At 44.0% G+C, this 24871-nt stretch overlaps 1 protein-coding gene across 2 annotated transcripts in view; it reads right to left on the reverse strand.

The window, feature by feature from the left end:
* Positions 1–689: 689 nt before the first annotated feature.
* The window catches only part of LOC110539285 (LIM domain-containing protein 1), a 33037-nt gene continuing 8855 nt past the window's right edge, over positions 690–24871 (reverse strand). Inside the window, exons 1-8 of one of the 2 annotated variants that reach the window (XM_090193884.1) lie at positions 21559–22008; positions 20088–20189; positions 11542–11609; positions 10799–10861; positions 10003–10133; positions 7151–7202; positions 3091–3159; positions 690–2156 (exon numbers count right to left, since the gene is read on the reverse strand). In XM_090193884.1, coding sequence (XP_090050010.1) covers positions 2013–2156; positions 3091–3159; positions 7151–7202; positions 10003–10133; positions 10799–10861; positions 11542–11609; positions 20088–20189; positions 21559–21628 — 699 coding nt within the window. In that variant the 5' untranslated portion in view covers positions 21629–22008 and the 3' untranslated portion in view covers positions 690–2012. Of the gene's footprint in view, positions 2157–3090; positions 3160–7150; positions 7203–10002; positions 10134–10798; positions 10862–11541; positions 11610–20087; positions 20190–21558; positions 22009–24871 lie in introns of those variants that run through there. The other variant, XM_036943662.2, reaches the window with a different exon arrangement.

Here is a 24871-nt window from a genome sequence, read left to right on the forward strand (position 1 = left end):
ATATTTTTTCTCCGAAGATGAAGGTTGTTTGTTGTCATGATGAAGGAAGATATTATTCTTTGTTTCGATGGTATCATGACTTGTTTGATTGTGTTCGACTTGGCTGACTCTGATCTTCCGATTCAGAACTTTTCGTCGCCTAGGGAGTTTGTTGAAAAAACATCGCTGTCTGGTCTGACGTTACTGCTCATATTAAGGTTTATCAAACTTTTTGTATTCTATATGTTTTTGTGTGTCCAAATAGCCTCAAAGGGACAATCAGCAGTTGATATATCCATACATTAATGCTCTGTACCCATTGATTCTTGAAGAATATAATTTATATTCTTCAAGAATCAATGGGAATCAATAAATTTATATAACTGTCGTACCCCATCAGAACCAAAAATATAAGCTTGTTTTACTCAATGTTTTTAAAAAACAAAGTAAATGTTAATAAAAACAAATTTTGCATCCATAGCTATGTCTATGAATATGAGAGGGATTACATTTCTCCAACCCAATCCCTCAATTTTTTACTGAAACAGTGGTGGGGAACGCTTTGTTCTCGTTGCAACTGCTGATTGGCCTTTAAGGCTGCATTTATTTGGATTATCCTAAATACCTGTGTAAATATATACCTACCACAGCTGTGCAAAAGCTTTCGTTGTTGTATACAGGCTACTTGTTCATGAAGAAGAGACAGACAATTTGACAATCTATTACAATGCATTTATTTTAGTTAAATATTAGATATGGACATCTCTCAAATCATTTTCAAATACAGTAAACGACTGGAATACTTCACATACGTCACATACTTTGAACATATGATGAATGACCATGGGATTTTTTCCAAACAAGGATAAATATAATAAATCATGAAATATGATAGACTAAGCCTACTGAAACTTCATCTTTTAGTCACTTTTTTTGTCACTACAAACCAAAATGGGTTATCAGGGGTTGTTCATAGATATTGAATTCGGGGGTTTATTGGAATAGAATAAACCTAGTTATCTATTTTCTTGGGTGGTAATTGTGTGCAGGGATTTTGGAAACATTGTTGACCCAGACATAACATAACTGCCATATTTGGGTTAATAATGCAATAGAAAGTATATTCTATGAGTGGTGTGTGACAGAGGACAGTGGGAATATTAGCCCAGTATCAGTGTTGGGAACAGAACATCCAGGGTTCATTTAACAATAGAAATGTAATACTAATTCAACATGATTCCCACTGACATGGAACAATAAAGGACCATGTACAGTTTGTGTATTAAATTGCTAACTTTGACTTTCTAGACACTACCTGCATATTAGCTAAAATGAGTAATGAAGGTATTTCTAGTAAAAAAAATTCATGGAAACGCACCTTCATAACCCACACACAGAGACATACAACAAAACTGGGCAATTGCTCTATTCAGCTATGCAAACTATTTCTACTGTATCAGTATCTACAAACACATTGATTCAAACTGAGCAACTGAAATTGGTGGCACACAAAGGGGAAAATGAAGATCAGGATATTTACACAAGCACATGAAATGCATATTTATTTACACACAATGCACCTAATTGAGACTATAAATTGTATTGTTATAATTCCATGCTTAATTGTTTTGGTATCAGTCATTAAAATACAACTGTGCTTTGGCATTGGTATTTAAATATATATATATTTAAAAAATATTTCCAGAGTATTAACATTCGTGTCAGATGAAAGTTCAACACTTTACAACTAATAAACAATGTCTTCGATAGAGAAATAGATTTTTTCATAAAAAAATAATAACAGGTCTATCTCATTTACAAGCACGCTCCCACACATGCACACACGCAATCAATCAATCAACCAATCGCACAATTAGCCCTAAAGGGACCACACTTACATCAGAGATGTACAGTAAAGGCATACATTATCATTCAAACCATTATAGACATTTTTTGGGGCAGATTGGTTGTGGTTGGTTATTGGCAGTTAGTTCAGAGGGCCACCTGGTGGCACCATGCACTAGATCCTAAAACTAGAACTGGTGCTGGTAGGAGGCAGCGGTGGGTGAGGCGCAGCCCGGCTCGATGTGCTTCAGGTGGCAGGTGTGGCAGAGGAGGTGGCCGTCCAGCGGGTAGCAGCGGTGCCCCTCCTCGTCGTTCAGCTCCATCTGACAGTCCTACAGACCAACACAGAGGGTTGAGGAAGATAAAAGGGAAAAGCCTATCAAATAAATCGAATAACACTTGAACATTACCCCAAAAGGTGATTGTGATTCCATCTACATCTATCTGATTCTATGGGATCTTAACTGCAAAATATGCATTAAAAACGCTGGTTTAAAATACACATTTGTCTATATTCCAGAGGCATAGCTATCTATACCAGCAAGGTGAATTGTGGGCCATTCTCTCCTCCAATGTAAACATCTTTGAGAAGAACAGAACCTTGTCAAAGGCGAAATAACTTGAAGGTATTCTTAAATCCCCTTGAATTGCCCAGCAGGCTTGACAGACTAAACACTGTTTGAGAAGGACATTGGGTGTCCTCTTTCCACTCCTATTAATTGTTTAACTAGCTTCCACAGTGGAGCTATTCAGAGAGAGAGATCCTCAAAAGCTCTCGTCTCCACTCGGCTTACTGGTGATCAAATGCTGTTGAGGCGGGAGTCAGGAGAAGAGGCACTTGAGGAGAATCATCAGACAGTGTTGACGAGCGAAGCAAATGAACATGTGCTTGAGCTCCTCTTTCTAGCTCGCAATTAGTACCAAGACTGTAATTAAGCACTGGGACCACCTTGTCTATGATCAGTGTGCAGTAAATAGCTTTCCAGAATCTCTCTAACGTTTATTTTAAAAGACTAAATGATGACTGAAATATGGAGTTCTTGATATGATGAGAAGGCTGACATATGGTATAGGATCTACCCCCTGGCATTTAAGCACATTCATGTGGAGAAATAACGAGGCATTTTATAGTGGATATACTTGCTAAGATGACAGCTTTAACATTTAGTATGGTCACCAACAACACAGAACATCCAGTCTCTACAAAGATATAGGGAAAACAACAAGGAAATAGAAAAGGGAATTTGTATCTTAATGTTTACCCACTTCACAGTGATAGCACTCCACGTGGTAGTCTTTATCCATGGATACCACTCGGATGGTTTCATCAGAGCCCTGTGGAGACAAACAGACAGCCTTTTCAGTGTCCACTGAACCCGAGTAGCTATCAGTATAGGCTGGATCCGTTAATTTAAAACAGTTAAACATGGCATGCATGGCCTGGACAACTCTCCATTTTCTTCTGCGGCCAATGTCAGGTATGGAGAAATATGTGACAGGTGGCTCTGTTCAGTGGAGTTTTAAAATTATATATAAAAAATGTAGACATTTAGCAGCCTCTCTTATCCAGAGCGATTGACAGTTAGTGCATCTTAAGATAGTTGAGACCATAGAGATCCTATTAAATGATTCTATGGGTGAGACAACCACTTATCACAGTCATAGTATGTACATTTTTCATCAGTAGTTATCAGCAAAGTTGTTTTGTTTGTTGGTTTATGGACAAAACCGTAAGTAGATGTTGGCAGTAACAGAGTGCATTCAATTCAGTGCACTTTTCATCTTCTGCAGGTGCAGGTGACAGTGGGAAATGCATCAGCCAATCAGAGTCCTGTAACCAAAGAGATCCTATTCAAATGGGATTCTACAGGTCGTTATCAATAAACGTTACAATAAGGTACAGAGTGTTAGATTTGCCTGCTGGGGTTCAAGGAGACCCCCAGCTCCACTAAAACCATTGACAACTACATGCTGCTTTTAAGGGGTTGTTAAATGTTAGACCTATTTGGTTTTAATACCATCACCTTGAAGAGCATAGTCAGAACTACACAGTTCAGATTACTCCACATTTAGCTCTGTCATCAGAGTTACACAGCAAGTAACTGCATGCTTGTCATGATCAGTAAACATCTATTGATCATGTTTTTCAGATTCGTGAGGGTAGCCGATCCATTTGGCATGTTGAAAAGGGTTCATGTTAGCTAACTTCACGCGACGGACCTACGTTGGCTGGAGAAAAAAGTACATTAGCTCTACTTAGCACTACGTTTAGCCAACTGTACAAAGTTTCTACCGGTAGCTTGCAAAGTAAGCCATTATCAGCTAACAATGGGCTTACATCGGCAAATGCGCCCTTCTGCTGCTTGACAGGCAGAGCCCACCAAGGATGGTGAAGTGAACCTAAACCACTCATACTAATCAGCTGTAGTTCACTTATAATTCAATTATCAAATTAATGGTGGCCAATAATGAGAGATATCGTGGGGCTACCGTCCTTGCCTTATTGTGACGTTTTATTGATAACAACTTAGATGTAATTCTATGCCTCTAATAGCATGTATTATCATGTCACAACACCAAAATGATGGAATCCATCAGTGACATAATCACAACAATGACAGAAGTCAACACTCAAATGATAGATTGACCACCACTAACTTGAGCTCTCCACCTTCAGAGAGTGCTGTTGAGATCCTTAGATAGCCAACAGTACATTTGTTTTTACATGCTGAGCATCCATGGATAAAAATATCCCTTTGCGTTATAGGCCTCTGTCCATTGCCTTTTCATTTAGCCTGATTCTTTTTCAGCTACAGTTAGCCGTGATTGCTAACAGGTACAGTAAACTAATTACTGCTGATATATCAAGCTAATTAGGCTTTGTTCTGACATCCATATGTGTCCTTTTACTTCCAACCTTTACAAACTACAACATTTGAAATAGGCCTACAAATAGGCCAAAATGATATGTGTCTTTGACACCTGGCTGTTTTCTCAGGTGAAGGTTCACAGTACTGTCCAGAATTCTGGTGTTGGCCAAAGAACACATTTCTACACAACATATGGCTAACGAACAGTTAGCTTCTGACAGACAGTCTGGGTTCAGCCTACTACAGCTTCAGAGGGCATGTACTACAGCTGGAATGTTCCATATTTATCAGACTTTCACCAATTATTACCGTCATCACACAAGCTTTTCATCATGGACATGTGGTTACATACCATTGTTATGTGATAATAAAGCAAGGCTTGTCAGAACTGACATTATAATATAATTAACTATTCAGCTAACTGACATCTTATATTCTATATCAGCCAAACACACTCAGCAGGAGGGTACATGGAAGATTTTCAGCTATCTATCAACTCATTTAAAACCAGTTACACACATAAAAAAAAAGCTATTCTAAACTCTCCCCCTTGTACTGCACTGTGGTCCCTTCTACAAACCACCTGCTAGTAGGCATGAATTTATCTGGCCTTTTTCATGACAAAGTACATGCACGTCCAACACAAACTGCCCCCCCAGCTCTGAATTCTACCCTTATAGCCTCAGTGAGGAGGGGCAACATTCCTGTCGAGTCAACTCTAATTTTGGACATTTTTTTAAGAGGGAGGGATAATGTTTAGGGCAACAGTCATGCACTGGGTAGGCTGCAGTGCCTGCATCTGAACCACACACCAAAATAGGCAAACAACACCCCTCCCAAAACCACCCCACATAGGCTTACACACAGAGGTCTCAAATAGAAGCCCAGCCCTGAATCTACACCTTATTGGATGTTGTCCTAGTAGGGCCTCTGGTTCAAATAGCTCTCTTTCAGATACATTAATAGTTTGATTGAGCCTGAATGGAGTGCCAGATCCTCTGGGTTTGCTCTTTTGGGACTTTTGGTTCCATTGCGCCAGCTCAATCAAGCACTAAATAAATAAATAAAATGTTGGGGGGGGGGGGGGGTCTGCTGACCTGCGTGTAACTATGGCAGCCATTACAACAAGAGATGTTCCCAGGTCTGTTATCAAGTTGGTTTATTGTTATAGCCCAAACCTTAGACTGAGTAAATAGCTGTGAAAATGTATGTCTTCCTGAATCCTGACTGCAGCTTGCTTGGCTCAGGAGAGAGTGAGACTTCAGAGACGAGTTCCAAATGATTAAAGAGGGAAAGCTGATCATCATGCCTGAGATCCCTTTCAAGTCCCTCTACATCCAAACAGTTGCTTAAAGGGATACCTGCTCATATGCAACATGTTAAAACACAGCACACCCCTTCCTCCTCCTCCTCCTTCTCTTGCACTAGAGCCTGACCTAGGATAGTAGCATACTTGATCGTTTTCTACTGCCTCAGTAGGATACTTGATCGTTTTCTACTGCCTCAGTAGGATTCTTGATCGTTTGCTACTGCCTCAGTAGGATACTTGACCGTTTGCTACTGCCTCAGTAGGATACTTGATCGTTTGCTACTGCCTCAGGAGGATACTTGATCGTTTCCTACTGCCTCAGTAGGATTCTTGATCGTTTGCTACTGCCTCAGTAGGATACTTGATCGTTTGCTACTGCCTCAGTAGGATACTTGATCGTTTGCTACTGCCTCAGTAGGATACTTGATCGTTTGCTACTGCCTCAGTAGGATACTTGATCGTTTGCTACTGCCTCAGTAGGATACTTGATCGTTTGCTACTGCCTCAGTAGGATACTTGATCGTTTGCTACTGCCTCAGTAGGATTCTTGATCGTTTGCTACTGCCTCAGTAGGATACTTGATCGTTTGCTACTGCCTCAGTAGGATACTTGATCGTTTGCTACTGCCTCAGTAGGATACTTGATCGTTTGCTACTGCCTCAGTAGGATTCTTGATCATTTTCTACTGCCTCAGTAGGAATCTTTATGTTTGCTACTGCCTCAATAGGACACTTAATCGTTTGCTATGCCAGAGGAACTCTCTCCTCACATCTGGCTCCTGTCTCAGGTTCAACACTGGGGTTGGTTATCAACCTTTACCCTGAGGGAATCAGGTCAGAGGTTGCAATGTGACTGTCCATATCGACATGGGATGGGAGTGGAAGTGTTTGCATCGTAAACCATAATATATGCCTGAACATTTTGATTATCATTCATCATTACTGCGGACAGGAGTTCTTCCTGTTGAAATCACTTTGCAGACAGGAACCATTCCAGGCCCTGTTCATTATACTAGTAGTCAACCAATCAATTTGGTATTTGTATCATACATGACATGCAGATGATCAGAAAAACACCTATTTTATGGCTGTATACATATAAGTCCTTAGGCTATTACTTGAAGATGTTGTGTTCAAAGAGAGCTTACCTCTGAAGGCAGAATGGGCTGGTTACATGCTGCACATTTGGGGGCCAAGACCCTGAGAAAACGAGAGAACAAAGAAGATACATCAATTGGTAGAAATAATAACAGTTTCAGACTGAAAATATATGTCTGGTTTATACTGGTTCCCTACAGAAAGACCACCAGGCTTGATATAGATACACCACAAGTATCTGTTACTCTTTTTTAAGGTTAATACTTAACACTTCCTCTCTTTCACCAGTTCCCCCATTGCCCATTCTCTCCTCCTTTGCCCATTCTCTCCTCCTTTGCCCATTCTCTCCTCCTTTGCCCATTTCTCCTCCTTTGCCCATTCTCTCCTCCTTTGCCCATTCTCTCCTCCTTTGCCCATTCTCTCCTCCTTTGCCCATTCTCTCCTCCTTTACCCATTCTCTCCTCCTTTACCCATTCTCTCCTCCTTTACCCATTCTCTCCTCCTTTGCCCATTCTCTCCTCCTTTACCCATTCTCTCCTCCTTTACCCATTCTCTCCTCCTTTGCCCATTCTCTCCTCCTTTGCCCATTCTCTCCTCCTTTGCCCATTCTCTCCTCCTTTGCCCATTCTCTCCTCCTTTGCCCATTCTCTCCTCCTTTACCCCTTCTCTCCTCCTTTACCCCTTCTCTCCTCCTTTCCCCCTCTCTCCCCTTCAGTGTGTGTGTGCATGAGAGCGTTGAGACTGCTAAGGAGAGGTGGTGAATCTCCAGGTCTGATTCAACCAATCCAGAAAAATACATTAATTATTTCCCCACACACACAGACACACACACCGTGTGCAGCTGGCTGGCACCTGAATGTCTGAGTCTGTAAAACAAAGGCCCTCTCAGTGTAGTGGGCATGACTAGGTCTGATTGAGAAACCACACACATTTCTTGTCCTAGATATATGCGTAATAGGGTATCCGTATTAAATTCCTGTTTTTCCTGCACTCTGCGCAGTATTTATAAGAGTATTATTGTGTTAATAGCCCAGAGTAACACCACTGACTTGAATTGCGTTAAAGGGATAGTTCAGCCAAATTACAAAAGTACACATGGTTTCCTTATCCTGTAAGCAGTCTATGGACAAGGTATAACAGCAATCCATGCTTTTCTTTAGTTTCTTTGGCACTGTTTCCACATGCTAACGTTTTAGCATTTGTGTCACAAATCAAGTCATGGGACCAATATTAGCATTTTTGTGATATCGTGTTCAAAGCATCTATAATTGACTTTGTTGTGGATGCTGGTTTGAATCCCCGAGCTGACTAGGTGAAAAATCTGGTGATGTGACCTTGAGCAAGGCACTTAAACCACATTTCACTTGTAAGTCGCTAAAAATGTAAATGTTAAGCTTCACAATATTTTTTTATTACATTTTTTATTTTTATTCAACCTTTATTTAACTAGGCAAGTCAGTTAAGAACAAATTCTTATTTACAATGACGGCCTACCCCGGCCAAACCCGGATGACGCTGGGCCAATTGTCCTTCGCCTTATGGGACTCCCAATCACAGCCGGTTGTGATCAGCCGGGAATCAAACCAGGATCTGTAGTGATGCCTCTAGCACTGAGATGCAGTGCCTTAGATCGCTGTGCCACTCGGGAGCCAAATGATGATTTGGACATGATGCACGAAAAATGCTAATATCGGTTTCATGACTTCAATGGGATTGGTGCCACAAATGCTAAAATGTTAGCATGTGGAAACAGTGACAGGGAAACTAAACCAAAGCATTTTTATTTAACCTTTATTTAACACTGTGAGTCAGTTAAGAACAAATTCTTATTTACAATGACGTCCTACCAAAAGGCTTCCTGGGGGGATGGGGGCTTGACACACATCACAACAAGAGGGACAACACAACACTACATAAAGAGAGACCTAAAGACAACAACATAGCAAGGAAGCAACACATGACAACACAGCATGGTAGCAACAAAACATAACAACAACATGGTACCAACACAACATGGTAGCAGCATAAAACATGGTACACACATTATTGGGCAGACAACAGCACAAAGGGCAAGAAGGTAGAGACAACAATACATCACACAAAGCAGCCACAACTGTCAGTAAGAGTGTCCATGATTGAGTCTTTGAATGAAGAGATTGAGATAAAACTGTCCAGTTTGAGTGTTTGTGGCAGCTCGTTCCAGTCGCTAGCTACAGTGAACTTAAAAGAGGAGCGACCCAGGGATGTGTGTGCTTTGGGGACCTTTAACAGAATGTGACTGGCAGAACGGGTGTTGTATGTGGACGATGAGGGCAGCAGTAGATATCTCAGATAGGGGGGAGTGAGGCCTAAGAGGGTTTGAGCATTGATTGATGTCATACCTTGTCAATAGACTGCCTATAGGTTAAGGAAACCAATGTGTCATTTTGTAATTTGGGTGAACTATCCCTTTAATCAAAGCAACAGTATGCTAGTGAATGAATGCTAGTGACTATTAATCATGAATAGGCGGGAAATGACATCTGGTGGCTTCAGTACAGTGAGCTCTGATTGCTCTAACATTAGTTAGTGGTTCTGGTTCTGTCAGTATACTGGGTGGTTGCCCTGGTCTGGCCTGGCCGGCTGCTGTGGATTCCATTGTGACCAGATTCCTGATTCAGTGTGTTTGTTGTGCTTGACTGAGGTGACCCCATGCTGCTACTCCCTTTGCTCTTCCACAGGAGACTCATCCCTTCCTACCTAACATCTCTCTCCCCCTTCCTCTCCACCTGGCAAAAACCTGATCCTGCTGGAACTGCCGCTGATTTCTGTTATAGCAACATGACTTCTGGCCGTATTGTTAGCGCCAGTTAAACTAATATGTTTATGTTTTGCAGTGTTCATAACGGTTGTACCCATGTACCTGTGGTAGTCTTTGACACAGTAAATCTTGTTCTCTGTGTCCACAGTGAAGGGCACTCCGTCCAGACTGTCGTTACAGATGACACAACGGAAACAGCCAGGGTGGTAAGACTTCCCAAGGGCCTGCAGGATCTATAGAGGTGGAGGGGGGAGAGATAGAAAGGGAGGGGAGAGCGAGAGAGAAAGAGAAGGGGAGAGAGAAAGAGAGAGGGTGGATGGAGAGACAGAAAGAGAGAAGGGGAGAGGGAGAGAGAGAGGGGGGCGTGGAAAGAGAGAGAGAGAGAGAAAGGGGTGACGGAGAGAGGGACAGAGAGAGAAGGGAATAGAGAGAGCAAGAGAAGGAGAGTGAAAGAGAGAGAGATAATTTCAATGCTTTATCATATCTAACAAGTAGTGGATCGCTGATCACTCATCCACGAAGCATAGAGTTGACTGTCTTACAGTGAGTTAGTAGCTGAGGGAAGCAGTGTGTTGGAGAGAGAGACAGTGATAATAGGAAAACATATCTGTCCCCCCCTGCTACAGCTCTGTGTGGTTAACATGTGTAAAGCCATGTCATGGTAAATCCTTAAATGTGTTACAACACCTGCTGATGACTACTGGACTTGGGTTTTACATTCTCTCCTTGTGTCCTGGTTTTACCCTAGGTTGTGTGTGTGTGTGCCTGTGTCCTCAAACCACCACTTCCTCATAAGCTTTCTCCAGATGTGCGCACAGGAAGTTCTTTGCAGGAGGAGTGACTCCATGTTTCTGCTGCTCAACACACTGATGGAGGGCTCACTCACTCACTCACTCACCATATCCATGATCAGATGTCCGCATGCGTTACACTTGTCTGCAGACTGCTGGAATCCAGAATACTGGAACAGGCAGAGGAGAGTGGAGGACAGTGAGGTTACGGCTGCTACATAATCTCATAGGAAACTGCTGGCATCTTAGACTGACTCTTAGTCTTCTTCTCATATGAGCCCAGTCCACCTCATATGATACATGGGGGACTTCTCCCACATCAACTTAATGTTTAATTAGGGATAAACACAACCATGTCCAGAAATAGTCCTCTAATACCAGGCGAGATAAGTTAGACTCATTAGCAGCACAGAGACAGTAGGACAACTGATTGAATCGACTAGTAACAGACAAACTGTAATGTAATGGATTGTGTTGTTGTGACAGGGCAGCTGAGTTAAACATGGGTCCTCCTGCTCGTTCTTCTTTATACAAGGTGTCATTGTGCAAAGCCCAGGGGTGTATGCCTCTAAAACATTAATAAGTACTAGCTTCAGTTACCCGACCCCCCTCCCTAATGCCCCTACAGGAGTAAACTGATCCAGAATCTCTTAGAAACTTGAACCTGGGCCACGAGGTGAAGAAATCAAATGTAAACTATAATCTGGAGTCCACAGGTCCCGGTCACATATAGTCACAGTAGCACACAGTGGAAGACACATATCTGCTGTCAGAAATATAGATAATACTCTATTCACATACTGCTAAACTATGCAGGGTTCTAGATACAGTATCCAGACGGACTACTTACTAGAAAGTCCTCTTCACAGAACACCTTCCCACCGACGTAGTAAAATGCTTTCCCCCGTAGCCTTCTGCCTGGGACGAAGAACAGAGAGATGGGCTTTTAGAGTATAAACTTAACTGAAACAACACTGAACAGTTTGGGCTGGGCCCAACCATGAGACCCATTTGTCTGACCATAATTAGACTAAACATTACTTTTACTAAATTGCAGCAGATCACACAGGAGGCATCTGGGAGTATTCGGAGAGATGTGTGAACTCCATATGAAATCCTAGCCTGGTCTCAGATCTATTTGACAGCACAAACTGATCTGGGACCAGGCTAATGAGCCCTATACATCTCCCCTAAGTCACACCAGAAGAATGCCCAGAAGCGCTGTGGTAACTTATTTCAGCTCAAAGGCTCCAGAACGTCAGACAGAATCCATTAAGTCTGGCTAATTCCCAGACACCAACTCAAATAAACACTGAGTCTAATACTGTAGAAGCCTCTTGATTTAATCTGCTTCAGAGAGAGACTGGCCTGGTTGGACAGCTTTCTGCTGCACTGGGAACTACTGGGAACGCACCTGGGACCTCGCTGAGACAATCACTAGCACATGAGGAGAAAATGGTGTGATTGAATATAATGACTAAACAGAGCGTAACTGATTAAAACAGAGTTCTCTAATGGTTTGCTTCACGTGGCAGAGAGAGAGAGAGAGAGACAGAGAGAGAGAGTGAGAGAGACCCAGGCCTCAGGCCCAGAGGCAGCGCTAGCTCTTCTTCTTTCCCTCATCTTTCCTGCTTTCTGTCTGTTCTCTAATAGATCACTCCACACACAGAGAGCACATCCTGTCTGTCTGAATCCCCCTCTCCTCCTCTCCTTCATAATAAACCCCCTTCTCTTCTCCCCTCCCTCCATTCCTACAGCCCATCCCACAGGAAGGGGAAACATTCCACACATTTTCAGGGAGGAGGTGAAGGAGGGACGGGGGAGAGAGGGAGGGAGGAGGGAGAGAGAGAGGAGGGTTAACACTAGTGAATGGGAGCCTTCTTCATCTCTGCCACAGAGCTATTAGCTACACACGTTAGACTAATCAAAAATGGAGGAAGGCGAGTAGAGCGATGGTGCTAAAATAATCACTAAGCGATTAGGAACTAACATGTTTTATTCAGAGGTCTCATTGTCAGAGATGGCTGGCTGAGGGAATGGGGGTCTTAACACAACATGCCTGGGATGGAGAGAAGAGCAGAGCACCGGTTGCAATGATACCAGTGGTGACCTGATCATGGCATTGAGGAGGCAGCAGAGTTCAGACAAACAGCTAGGGCACACCGTAGCAAAACCTTTTGCAATGGAAAACGGACATGTGTGTTCTTATTGGACAGTTCAGGTAGTTTTGGCCAATAAGAACACTGAAGTTCAGGTAGTACCTCCCCGTTTCTCCTGAGTTTCAAAATGTTTTCTCCCCTACTGAACATGACCCTAGTGACCCCTGAGACATTCCACTGAAATATGGGCCATATGGGCCCCTCTCAGGGGTAACAACAATAGACACTAAATCACAGTAGATCTCCTGAAAGCCCACAGCAGCCATCTGAAAGGGTTTGATCCTCTTACGGACATGGATAGAGCCAAACAATGAGACATCCTGTACTGTACTTGTATCAAGGCTTTGAACCTGCACATTCAGTAGCATTATGAAACTGGCAAAGCTTCCAGGCAAAACTCGGAACTAACGGTGTAATCATGTACAACATTTAATTGAATTACATTGAACTGATTTGAATGGATTGTAACATTCCTTTGTAATAAGTGCCATATGACATGCCTATCCTGCCTGTCCTTCAGAGCGATAAACTGACAATATCAAGGTCAGAAAGGCAATCGTTACAACAACAAGACAACCATCTCTGCATCAGGAAAAGGTGCAAAACTGTCCCTTGAATAATCACAATTTAATAACCCTATTTTCCCCTTCATTTCTCTCAGGAATGAAGAAAAGAGTGATGGATGGAATGGGGGATGAACAGAGAGAGAGAGAGAGAGAGAGAGAGAGAGCCTTGTGAGACAATAAGATGAATGAATGGCAGAAGAAGACTGTGCTGACAGTAATGAAAGAGTTCCAGAAGAATGATGACTCTGTCCCCCCCTAATATAAATAATAAATGCCTCAGAGACAGAAAACGCACACAGCCCACGGCCTGGGCTGTTTTCTAGTGAAAACGTTCTTTAATACCTCAAGGTTGATTCTAAGATCCATCTGTCCACTTCTCCAACACCATTCATGAATTATGTATAAGTCTGTCTATTACTTTACTATAAACACTAGCAATCTAGGAAGAAAATCACAAGAGCTACGTGAGAAATGCACAGATCAGATGCCGTCAAAGCAAAAGAGAATGGACCACATTTCACATGTACTGAAAAAATTCATAATACCCATAACTCACTCTTCCTTAGAAAAGCTGTAATGGTTCTCAACAAGTATGTGAATTTAGATTAATTTAGTTGAATCCTATCTAATCCTTATTTCCCCAGCACAACAACATATGTCCAATAGGGCCTATAAGTGTTTACTTGGAGGATATTGTTACTCACAGCAACGTCCTCCCTTACCTCAATCACATTTATCAGATGTAGAGTGTGGACACAGGGACAGGGTAGGGTGTTTAAGCTTCACAAATCCACCATCTAAGAGTGCCAGCAATAAAACCACAGCAGTTTTCAGATCACTAACGTCACATCCAATCCATGCTTGTGTTCTATAACGGCAGAAGATTAGTTGGAGAGGCTGATGTTGTAAGGTGGGTTGGGATTGGTTGGGCTCAGGACAAAGCAACAATTATACTTCTGTTCTCACAAAAAACAACCCACCTCCAGTCTCATCTCAGCCAAAAGCTCTAGTCCAACCCAGCGCCAGTCTCATCTCAGACAAAAGCTCTAGTCCAACCCAGCTCCAGTCTCATCTCAGCCAAAAGCTCTAGTCCAACCCAGCTCCAGTCTCAACTCAGCCAGCACACTTCTGTATGTTGGTCGCTGCCCATATCATTGCATAATAAAGAAGATACACAAGAGTTCAGGGGCCTTGCTTTAACAAAGTTAACCATTTTCACTGTAGTGTCCAAAATGTTTTTCAAGCTGTCTGGTATTCCCTTGGCAGCAAGAGCCTCTCGGTGGATGCTGCAGTGGCATTGGGAGCAACTGCTTGCACGCGCGTTACCACTCTACTATGTCTCCCTGTCATGGATTTTGCGCCATCAGTACAGAAACCAACACATCTTGACCACTATAGTCCATTTGATGTCACAAAGATGACCAGTACTTTAAAAACATCCTCTCATGTTGTCCTGGTTTCCAGAAGAGGATGTATTCCTTAATTGACCCCCATAAACGTAACAGACATATACCAGGAGCTGTGACAGGCCCGCCACGTCTGTTGACTCATCCAGCTGTAACGCATATAATTCACTGGCTTGTATGCGAAGCAGTAATTATTTCAAAACATCTCCTGCCATGTTAGACAGTTTTCCCAGTTTGGGAATACCTGCTCCAGTCCACACACACAATGCGCTACTCTCCACTTGATCAAATCATGCCAAATCAAGTTCCATTGGGAAAAGTTGGGAGATGGCTGACTAACTGTGTGTAGTGAGGGCAGATTTAGATTCTACGTTTGTGGGAACAGGGTCTCTTTATTGAGGGAGACAAAGACAACACTTTTTTTCGACGCAAATATCTCTAGTCGTGCTGGTATTAAAGGTGTTCCCTTCTCTCTGGTCCAAAGTTGTATGGTGGACATTTGAATGAGAATGATGGTGCAAAATAAAATTAATGCTGGCAAAAATATCTTAGGCGTCATGGCGACCAAAACCACTTGCTGCCCATGTAATTTCCTGCCCAGTGCATTTTTTAAAAACCTTTATTTAACTAGGCAAGTCAGTTCAGAACAAATTCTTATTTACAATGACGGCCTAGGCCTCCCGGGTGGCGCAGTGGTTAAGGGCGCTGTACTGCAGCGCTAGCTGTGCCATCAGAGTCCCTGGGTTCGCGCCCAGGCTCTGTCGTAACCGGCCGCGACCGGGAGGTCCGTGGGGCGACGCACAATTGGCCTAGCGTCGTCCGGGTTAGGGAGGGCTTGGTCGGTAGGGATGTCCTTGTCTCATCGCGCACCAGCGACTCCTGTGGCGGGCCGGGCGCAGTGCGCGCTAGCCAAGGTTGCCAGGTGCACGGTGTAGCCTCCGACACATTGGTGCGGCTGGCTACCTCCCCACTACCTTCCCACTACCTCCACCCTGCTTCCCCCTACCTCCACCCTGCCTCCCCCTACCTCCCCACTACCTTTCCCCTACCTCCAGCCTGCCTCCCACTACCTCCACCCTGCCTCCCCCTACCTCCCCACTACCTTTCCCCTACCTCCAGCCTGCCTCCCACTACCTCCACCCTGCCTGTCTCCCAGGCACCTTGAGGAAGGGGGGAGACATTCCCCTTTAAGTATTTTAAGTTCAGGGTCTTAAAGATTCTGTTATGCAACAAAAGAACCATGAAGGTGGTTGAGGGGTTAAGGGGGAGGGAGAGTCTGCTTAACAAGACTGTTGCTGTGTGTGTGTGTGTGTGTGTGTGTGTGCTCCGGCGTAGGTGGTAGTTCTGAATGGTCCTGCTGTCCTGCCCGGTGCACTCCTACCTCCCTGGATACAGCATAACACCAGTCTGTGGACTCCCACCCCAAGGCCTCCTACGCATGCATTCCTCCACGGCCCGGTCCCTCTCCCTGTGGAGCCGGCCGCAGCCTCTGTGCCCTCAGATGGAGAAGGGTATGGGAGGTATGCAGTCAGAGAGTATCCACCTAACTCCCCCCAGTTTAGACCCCACCTGCCTCCCTAACTTTCTCCCTTTCGTGGCTCTTCTTTTTAGTGCCTCACACAGTCACACTTTCTCTCGCTCTCATACACACACACGCACGCACAAACCCACACAAACGGTTGGGAAGATAAAGGACAACACAGGGTGTGTTAATCAGCGATGGTAGAGCATGAGCTTTCAGGTCAGGGGTCAGGAGGCCTCACACTGCCCTCTAATGGGCATGGGCAGAGGTCACATATCATCTCCACAGGGGGATTTGAATTGGTCGATTCATCTATAGATACCAGAGTAGCAACCATCTGGACAGGATGGCTCTGGAATCCCTCTGAAGTTCTAGTAAGGAGATCACAGTGGAAAGACAGGGCCAAGCTCATTTATGGGAGAAGCCAAGGTCAGAGGAGGTGAGGAGACAGACAGGCAAGGGCAGGGGAGGTGAGGAGACAGACAGGCAAGGTCAGGGGAGGTGAGGAGAAAGACAGGCAAGGGCAGGGGAGGTGAGGAGACAGACAGGCAAGGTCAGGGGAGGTGAGGAGACAGACAGGCAAGGTCAGGGGAGGTGAGGAGACAAAGGCAAGGTCAGGGGAGGTGAGGAAACAGACAGGCAAGAGCAGGGGAGGTGAGGAGACAGACAGGCAAGGTCAGGGGAGGTGAGAAGACAGACAGGCAAGGGCAGGGGAGGTGAGGAGACAGACAGGCAAGGTCAAGCGAGGTGAGGAGAAAGACAGGCAAGGTCAGGGGAGGTGAGGAGACAGACAGGCAAGGGCAGGGCAGGTGAGGAGACAGACAGGCAAGGTCAGGGGAGGTGAGGAGACAGACAGGCAAGGGCAGGGGAGGTGAGGAGACAGACAGGCAAGGGCAGGGGAGGTGAGGAGACAGACAGGCAAGGGCAGGGGAGGTGAGGAGACAGATAGGAAAGGTCAGGGCAGGTGAGGAGACAGACAGGAAAGGTCAGGGCAGGTGAGGAGACAGACAGGCAAGGGCAGGGGAGGTGAGGAGAAAGACAGGCAAGGTCAGGGGAGGTGAGGAGACAGACAGGCAAGGTCAGGGGGAAGCAAATTTGGTGCAGCCAGGGAACCATCCAAGCTGAACATCACTTAATCAGTGAGACACTGAACCATAAAGTTGGTGAACTACTGAATCACATCGATTGATTTGATGAATCAATGAGCCACTAAACTGCAGCTGCGGTGATCTAGCTTCATGTCCCAGGGTCTGTGTGTTCTGATGTGGCATTCTCTTCTCTTTGTGTGGGCTGGCGGAGAGACTGACACACCCCGAAACTAAACACCACAGTTCCTTGGTTGTAATCATGGAGCTGACGGTGTGTGTATATGTGTGCAGTATTGTGTGTGTGTGTGTGTGTGTGTGTGTGTGCCTGGGGCGGGGGATGAGTGTCGGAGAGATGATGTGACAGTTCCATTTAGTAGAACAGGAACTCAGCATACAATACAACTCATAGCAACATGATCTGACATGAGCTGCATGGGAGCCTGTTCAACACACTGGGTGGACTAGGCCAGGGATTCCCAAACTTGGTCCTAGGGCCCCCACGTCTGGGTGCACGTTGTGGTTTTTGCCCTAGCTTTACACAGCTGATTCAAATAATCCAAACTTAATGATCAATTGGTAGTCTGAATCAGCTGTGTAGTGCTAGGGCAAAAACCACAACGTGCACCCAGACGTGGGGGCCCTAGGACCGAGTTTGGGAATCCCTGGCCTAGTCTACCCAGTGTGTTGAACAGGCTCCCATGCAGCTCATGTCAGAAAGGGCAAAAAACGAAATGTGCACTCAGAGTCACCTAGGACAGAGTTTGAGAAACCCTGGACTAGGTGACTGTGTGTGTGTGTGTGTGTGTGTGTGTGTGTGTGTGTGTGTGTGTGTGTGTGCGCGAGCACGTGCCTACATGCAATGTACACAGAAGGTGAGGAAAGAGTGAGTGAGGCAGGTTGGGTTTGTGTCTATAGATCAGTAGGTTTGGGGGGTGGCTGATGTGGTAGTGGTTGTGGTCGTGGTTGTGGCGCGGTCTCCTTAGAGGCCGAATTTTAGATGCCGTACTCTTGGCCGCAGACAACATCTTGCTGTTTTCTAGCTAATTTCCCACAATTTTACACATTTTGTCATGGGGCTGAAAGACACAAGCTAAGTTCTTATGCTATCTGAGTAACAACAACATTATAACAACATCAATGGGGGCCCCATGCCATGACATTTTTAGAATTTTAGATCGTCCCGGTCTTTTTATTTTGGTGATTGTTTGTTCTCAAAAGATGATTATATTTTAAAAAATATATAGCTCCATTATATTTTCTACATCATTCATATCTGTTTAAGTCATTTAAGTTTACACTGAAAGTGCTTTACCATCCATAATAAATAAATAACAATTTTTGTTTGAATAATTATATACATATATATTAATATAGGGGGGAAAGTGGTAGGTTACTTACTGCAGGTGAAGTATGTCATGTTAGAGGTAAGGAGAGAGTAGGTGAGGTGGACAGGGTTTACTGTAGTAGTACTTACTGCAGGTGAAGTATGTCATGTTAGAGGTAAGGAGAGAGTAGGTGAGGTGGACAGGGTTTACTGTAGTAGTACTTACTGCAGGGGAAGCAGACATCATGATAGAGGTAAGGAGAGAGTAGGTGAGGTGGACAGGGTTTACTGTAGTAGTACTTACTGCAGGTGAAGCAGACATCATGATAGAGGTAAGGAGAGAGAAGGTGAGGTGGACAGGGTTTACTGTAGTAGTACTTACTGCAGGCGCTGCAGGTGAAGTATGTAATGTTAGAGGTAAGGAGAGAGTAGGTGAGGTGGACAGGGTTTACTGTAGTAGTACTTACTGCAGGCGCTGCAGGGGAAGTATGTCATGTTAGAGGTAAGGAGAGAGTAGGTGAGGTGGACAGGGTTTACTGTAGTCGTACTTACTGCAGGGGAAGTATGTCATGTTAGAGGTAAGGAGAGAGTAGGTGAGGTGGACAGGGTTTATTGTAGTAGTACTTACTGCAGGTGAAGTATGTCATGTTAGATGTAAGGAGAGAGTAGGTGAGGTGGACAGGGTTTACTGTAGTAGTACTTACTGCAGGGGAAGTATGTCATGTTAGAGGTAAGGAGAGAGTAGGTGAGGTGGACAGGGTTTACTGTAGTAGTACTTACTGCAGGTGAAGCAGACATCATGATAGAGGTAAGGAGAGAGAAGGTGAGGTGGACAGGGTTTACTGTAGTAGTACTTACTGCAGGTGAAGCAGACATCATGATAGAGGTAAGGAGAGAGTAGGTGAGGTAGACAGGGTTTACTGTAGTAGTACTTACAGCAGGCGCTGCAGGTGAAGTATGTAATGTTAGAGGTAAGGAGAGAGTAGGTGAGGTGGACAGGGTTTACTGTAGTAGTACTTACTGCAGGGGAAGTATGTAATGTTAGAGGTAAGGAGAGAGTAGGTGAGGTGGACAGGGTTTACTGTAGTAGTACTTACTGCAGGTGAAGCAGACATCATGATAGAGGTAAGGAGAGAGAAGGTGAGGTGGACAGGGTTTACTGTAGTAGTACTTACTGCAGGTGAAGCAGACATCATGATAGAGGTAAGGAGAGAGAAGGTGAGGTGGACAGGGTTTACTGTAGTAGTACTTACTGCAGGTGAAGCAGACATCATGATAGAGGTAAGGAGAGAGAAGGTGAGGTGGACAGGGTTTACTGTAGCAGTACTTACTGCAGGCGCTGCAGGTGAAGCAGACATCATGATAGAGGCTTCCCATAGCCTGGCAGGCAGCAGTGGCTCCGTACACCGCCTTGTTACACTTCACACAGCTCCCTGGAACACAACACAACAGCCAGGTCAGAGACATGAACTAGAGGTCGACTGATTATGATTTTCCAACGCCGATACCGATTATTAGAGGACCAAAAATAGCCGATTTCTATATATATATATATATATATATATATATATATATATATATATATATATATATATATATATATATATATATTTGTAATAATGACAATTACAACAATACTGAATGAACAATGAACGCTTATTTTAACTAATATAATACATAAATAACATCTATTTAGTCTCAAATAAATAATGAAACATGCTCAATTTGGTTGAAATAATGCAAAACCACAGTGTTGGGGAAGAAAATAAAAGTGCAATATGTGCCATGTAAAAAAAAGCTAACGTTTAAGTTCCTTGCTCAGATAAAAGCTGGTGGTTCAATATTCCCAGTTCTTCAATATTCCCAGTTAAGAAGTTTTAGGTTGTAGTTATTATAGGAATTAAAACACGTCAACTATTTCTCTCTATACCATTTGTATTTCATATACCTTTGACTATTGGATGTTCTTATAGGCACTTTAGTATTGCCAGCCTTATCTCAGGAGTTGATAGGCTTGAAGTCATAAACAGCGCTGTGAATCAAGCATTGCTTGGAGCTTCTGGCAAATGCAGTATAGTTTAAATGAATGCTTACGAGCCTGCTGCTGCCTACCACCGCTCAATCAGACTGCTCTATCAAATATCAAATCATAGACTTAATTATGATATAATAAACACAGAAATACAAGCCTTTGGTCATTAATATGGTCAAATCCGGAAACTATCATTTCGAAAACAACACGTTTATTATTTCAGTGAAATACGTAACCGTTCAGTATTTTATCTAACGGGTGGCATCCCTAAATCTAAATATTCCTGTTACATTGCACAACCTTCAATGTTATGTCATAATTATGTAAAATTCTGGAAAATTAGTTCGCAATGAGCCAGGAGGCCCAAACTGCTGCATATACCCTGACTCTGCGTGCAATAAACGCAAGAGAAGTGACACAATTTCCCTAGTAAATATTGCCTGCTAACCTGGATTTCTTTAAACTAAATATGCAGGTTTAAAAATATATACTTCTGTGTATTGATTTTAAGAAAAGCATTGATGTCTATGGTTAGGTACACTCGTGCAACGATTGTGCTTTTTTCGCAAATGCACTTTTGTTAAAACATCACCCGTTTGGCGAAGTAGGCTGTGATTCGATGATAAATTAACAGGCATCGCATTGATTATATGCAACGCAGGACAAGCTAGATAAACTAGTAATATCATCAACCATGTGTAGTTAACTAGTGATTATGTGAATATTGATTGTTTTTTATAAGATAAGTTTAATGCTAGCTAGCACCTTACCTTGGCTCCTTGCTGCACTCACGTAACAGGTGGTCAGCCTGCCACGCAGTCTCCTTGTGTAATCGACCATGATCAATGTCCAAAAATGCAGATGACCAATTGTTATGAAAACTTGAAATCAGCCCTAGTTAATCATCCATGCTGATTAATCGGTCGACCTCTAACATGAACACACACACACCACACAATTAACATCATGTACTTTGGCACCACTAGTGTCTCAGTCATAAGCAGTTGTCCTGTTAGAATAAAAAGTTAGAGTTGTACGCATTCCATAACGCAAATAAAAACAGTCTGATTAAGAGGCTGGATCCATAACAAGCAGCCTGATGAAACCAGACACAAACAATGTAATGAAAAAAGCCTAACAACAGTCAAAGGAAATGAGTTAGCCATGCTGTATCATTGAAAGGGGAAATATATTCCAATCTGCTTGTTTGGTTTGGCTCTGGGCTAGAGGAGTCTGTCACATGAACACAGTGATAAAAGACCTGTTCCTACCAAATGCTGCTCCCTTCACACACTGCTGCTAGACAGACGGCATGCACGCACGCACACGCACGCACACGCACGCACGCGCACACACACACGCACACACACGCACACACACAGTTCTACACACTTCAGCCAGACTGAAAGACACAAACAAACGTCCCTTTCGCCCTCCCCTTTATAGACCACCAGTCAGACAGGACAGGAAGTGAGAGGTTGGTGGTAGAAACAGACAGACAAGAGAAGGAAAGAGAGAGAAAGGAGTGAGAGAAAAAGAGGAGAAAGGGATAGAAAAGTAAGAGACTGTAATGCAAGTTGGAGAGATGTCCAAGCTGGTGTGTGTACCTGTGGTGGGTGAGGTTCAGTAGTTCTTATGGGCCAACTGTGATTGGGTTGTCACCCAGAACATGCCATGTCTTAATCAATGTATAATGTTGGGTCTTCACAGGCAGTGGTTTGTTCTGTCACCCTCTTCAATCATGCATGTGCATGCTGCAGTGCATAGCAACGTACACACACACACAGCCAATCATGCAGTATAATCTAGTTGCTGACAGGCAGCGGAGGTGGAAAGTTCCATAGACTGATAGAGAGTGTGAGAGAGCGAGAGAAAGAAAGACAGACAGAAAGAGTGAGAGAAAGAACGAGAAAGAGAGTGAGAGAGAGTCCAGTGAAAATAGAAAGTGTCCTCTGAGGTGTTTTGTGTGCTGAGGTCTTCTGACTGAGCTGAGAGGTTGGCAGTGTGCTGAGAGAGATGTGGTAACAGAACAACATGAGCCCACAGCAGCATGGCTGTGTGAAACAACAGTGTGTTACACACACAACATTCCCCAGGGGGACGAAGACCACGCCAGGGACACTACCGCCTCGCCACTCACAAAGAAGCTTCTGTCTCTGGCCTGCTCTCCTGCAGACAGACATCACCAGGCACTACGTCTGTATGCCTCCTCCCCTAACTCACTGGCAAGATCCCCAAAGGCCCCTACTCCCTACATTGGGAATAGGGGCCCATTTGCAACGCATCCACAGACAAGAGACAACATTAAGTTCACCTCTTCATACTGTAACACAATATAGAGCTATACAGTTTATTAGGTGCCCCACCCCATTCCCGAAAATGGTTCGCTCCTACAGACAGTGATTCATGTGGCCGTGGCTGGCTATATAAAGCAGGTAGACAGGCATTCAGTTACTGTTTGATCGAACGTGCAAAAGGAGTGACCTAAGCGACTTTGAGCGTGGTATGATAGTCGGTGCCAGGCTCGCTGGTTCCAGTATCTCAGAACGGGCCGGCCTCCTGGACTTTTCATGCAGGACAGTGTCTAGGGATTACAGAGTACCACACAGGGTTCCACTCATATTAACTAAAAACAAGAAGAAGCGGCTCCAGTGGGCACGCGATCACCAACACTGGACAATTTAGGAGTGGAAAAACATTTCATTGTCTGACAAATCCTGGTTCCTGTTGCGTCATGCTAGTGGCAGAGTCAGGATTTGGCGTAAGCAGCATGACTCCATGTCCCCATCCAGCCTGGTGTTAATGGTACAGGCTGGTGGTGTAATGGTGTGGAGAATGTTTTCCTTGAAACCAATTGAGAAATGTTTCCATACCCCAAATAATTCAGACTGTTCTGGAGGCAAGGGGGGTCCGACCCGGTACTAGATGGGTGTACTTAACAAACTGAACGTACAATGAGTGTGCAAAACATTAAGAACAACTGCTCTTTCCATGACATAGACTGACCTGGTGAATCCAGGTGAAAGCTATGAACCCTTCTTGATGTGACTTTTTAAATCCACTTCAATCAGTGTAGATGAAGGGGAGGAGACAGGTTAAAGAAGGATTTATGAGACACGGATTGTGTATGTGTGCCATTCAGAGGGTAAATGGGCAAGACATGAAGATTGAAGTGCCTTTGAACGGGGTATGGTAGTAGGTGCCAGGCACATCGGTTTGTGTCAATAACTGCAACGCTGCTGGGTTTTTCCATGCTTAAGAATGGTCCACCACGAAAGGACATCAAGCCAACTTGACACAACTGTGGGAAGCATTTGAGTCAACATGGGCCAGCATCCATGTGGAACGCTTTCAACACCTTGTAGGGGGGGTTCAACCCATTATTAGGAAGGTGTTCCTAATGTTTAGTATACTCAGTGTAGATACTGTAACAAAATATAGGAATACCTCTGATACTGTAATACAATACAGGAATACCTCTGATACTGTAACACAATACAGGAATACCTCTGATACAGTAACACAATATAGGAATGAGCTATATACAGACCTTATTGAATTAACCTTCCCTTCAAAATGACAATAAACCACTGTAGCCTACAGCACAGTCATCTACCTATCCCCTTACATAACAATGTCTGGAGACTAAGGTCCTACTCCTCTCATCATGTGTTCCTCCCTCCTCTCCTCTTCCTATACCCCTCCTCTCCTCTCCTCCAAACCATCTGGCCTCAACCCTGGAATTATAGGTTCAATCCATCATTAGACAGACAGACAGTTCTACTGTATGGACTCAACAGGGTTGGGTTTGTTCAGCTCAACTTTGGTTTTACTTGGTGAAATTTCAAAACAGAGAATTGTATGATTTTCCACCAGAGTTGAAAGTCACGGCTGTTGTTTGTAATGCACATGCCATTGAAACTGTAAAATGCACTGAAAAGTAAGAGGGATACATAAACAACCAAACAAACTGGTTCCTGTTTAGGACAAACATTCTTAGGTAAAGAAGCAACATTTTCCTCCCTGATTACAGTCCCATATTCCAAAGCCCCTGTGATTTTATAGGGGAGTGCTTTCTTTAAC

Source organism: Oncorhynchus mykiss, chromosome 2 (assembly GCF_057628025.1).
Source record: "Oncorhynchus mykiss isolate SJ-2025 chromosome 2, ASM5762802v1, whole genome shotgun sequence".
Taxonomy (NCBI): domain Eukaryota; kingdom Metazoa; phylum Chordata; class Actinopteri; order Salmoniformes; family Salmonidae; genus Oncorhynchus; species Oncorhynchus mykiss.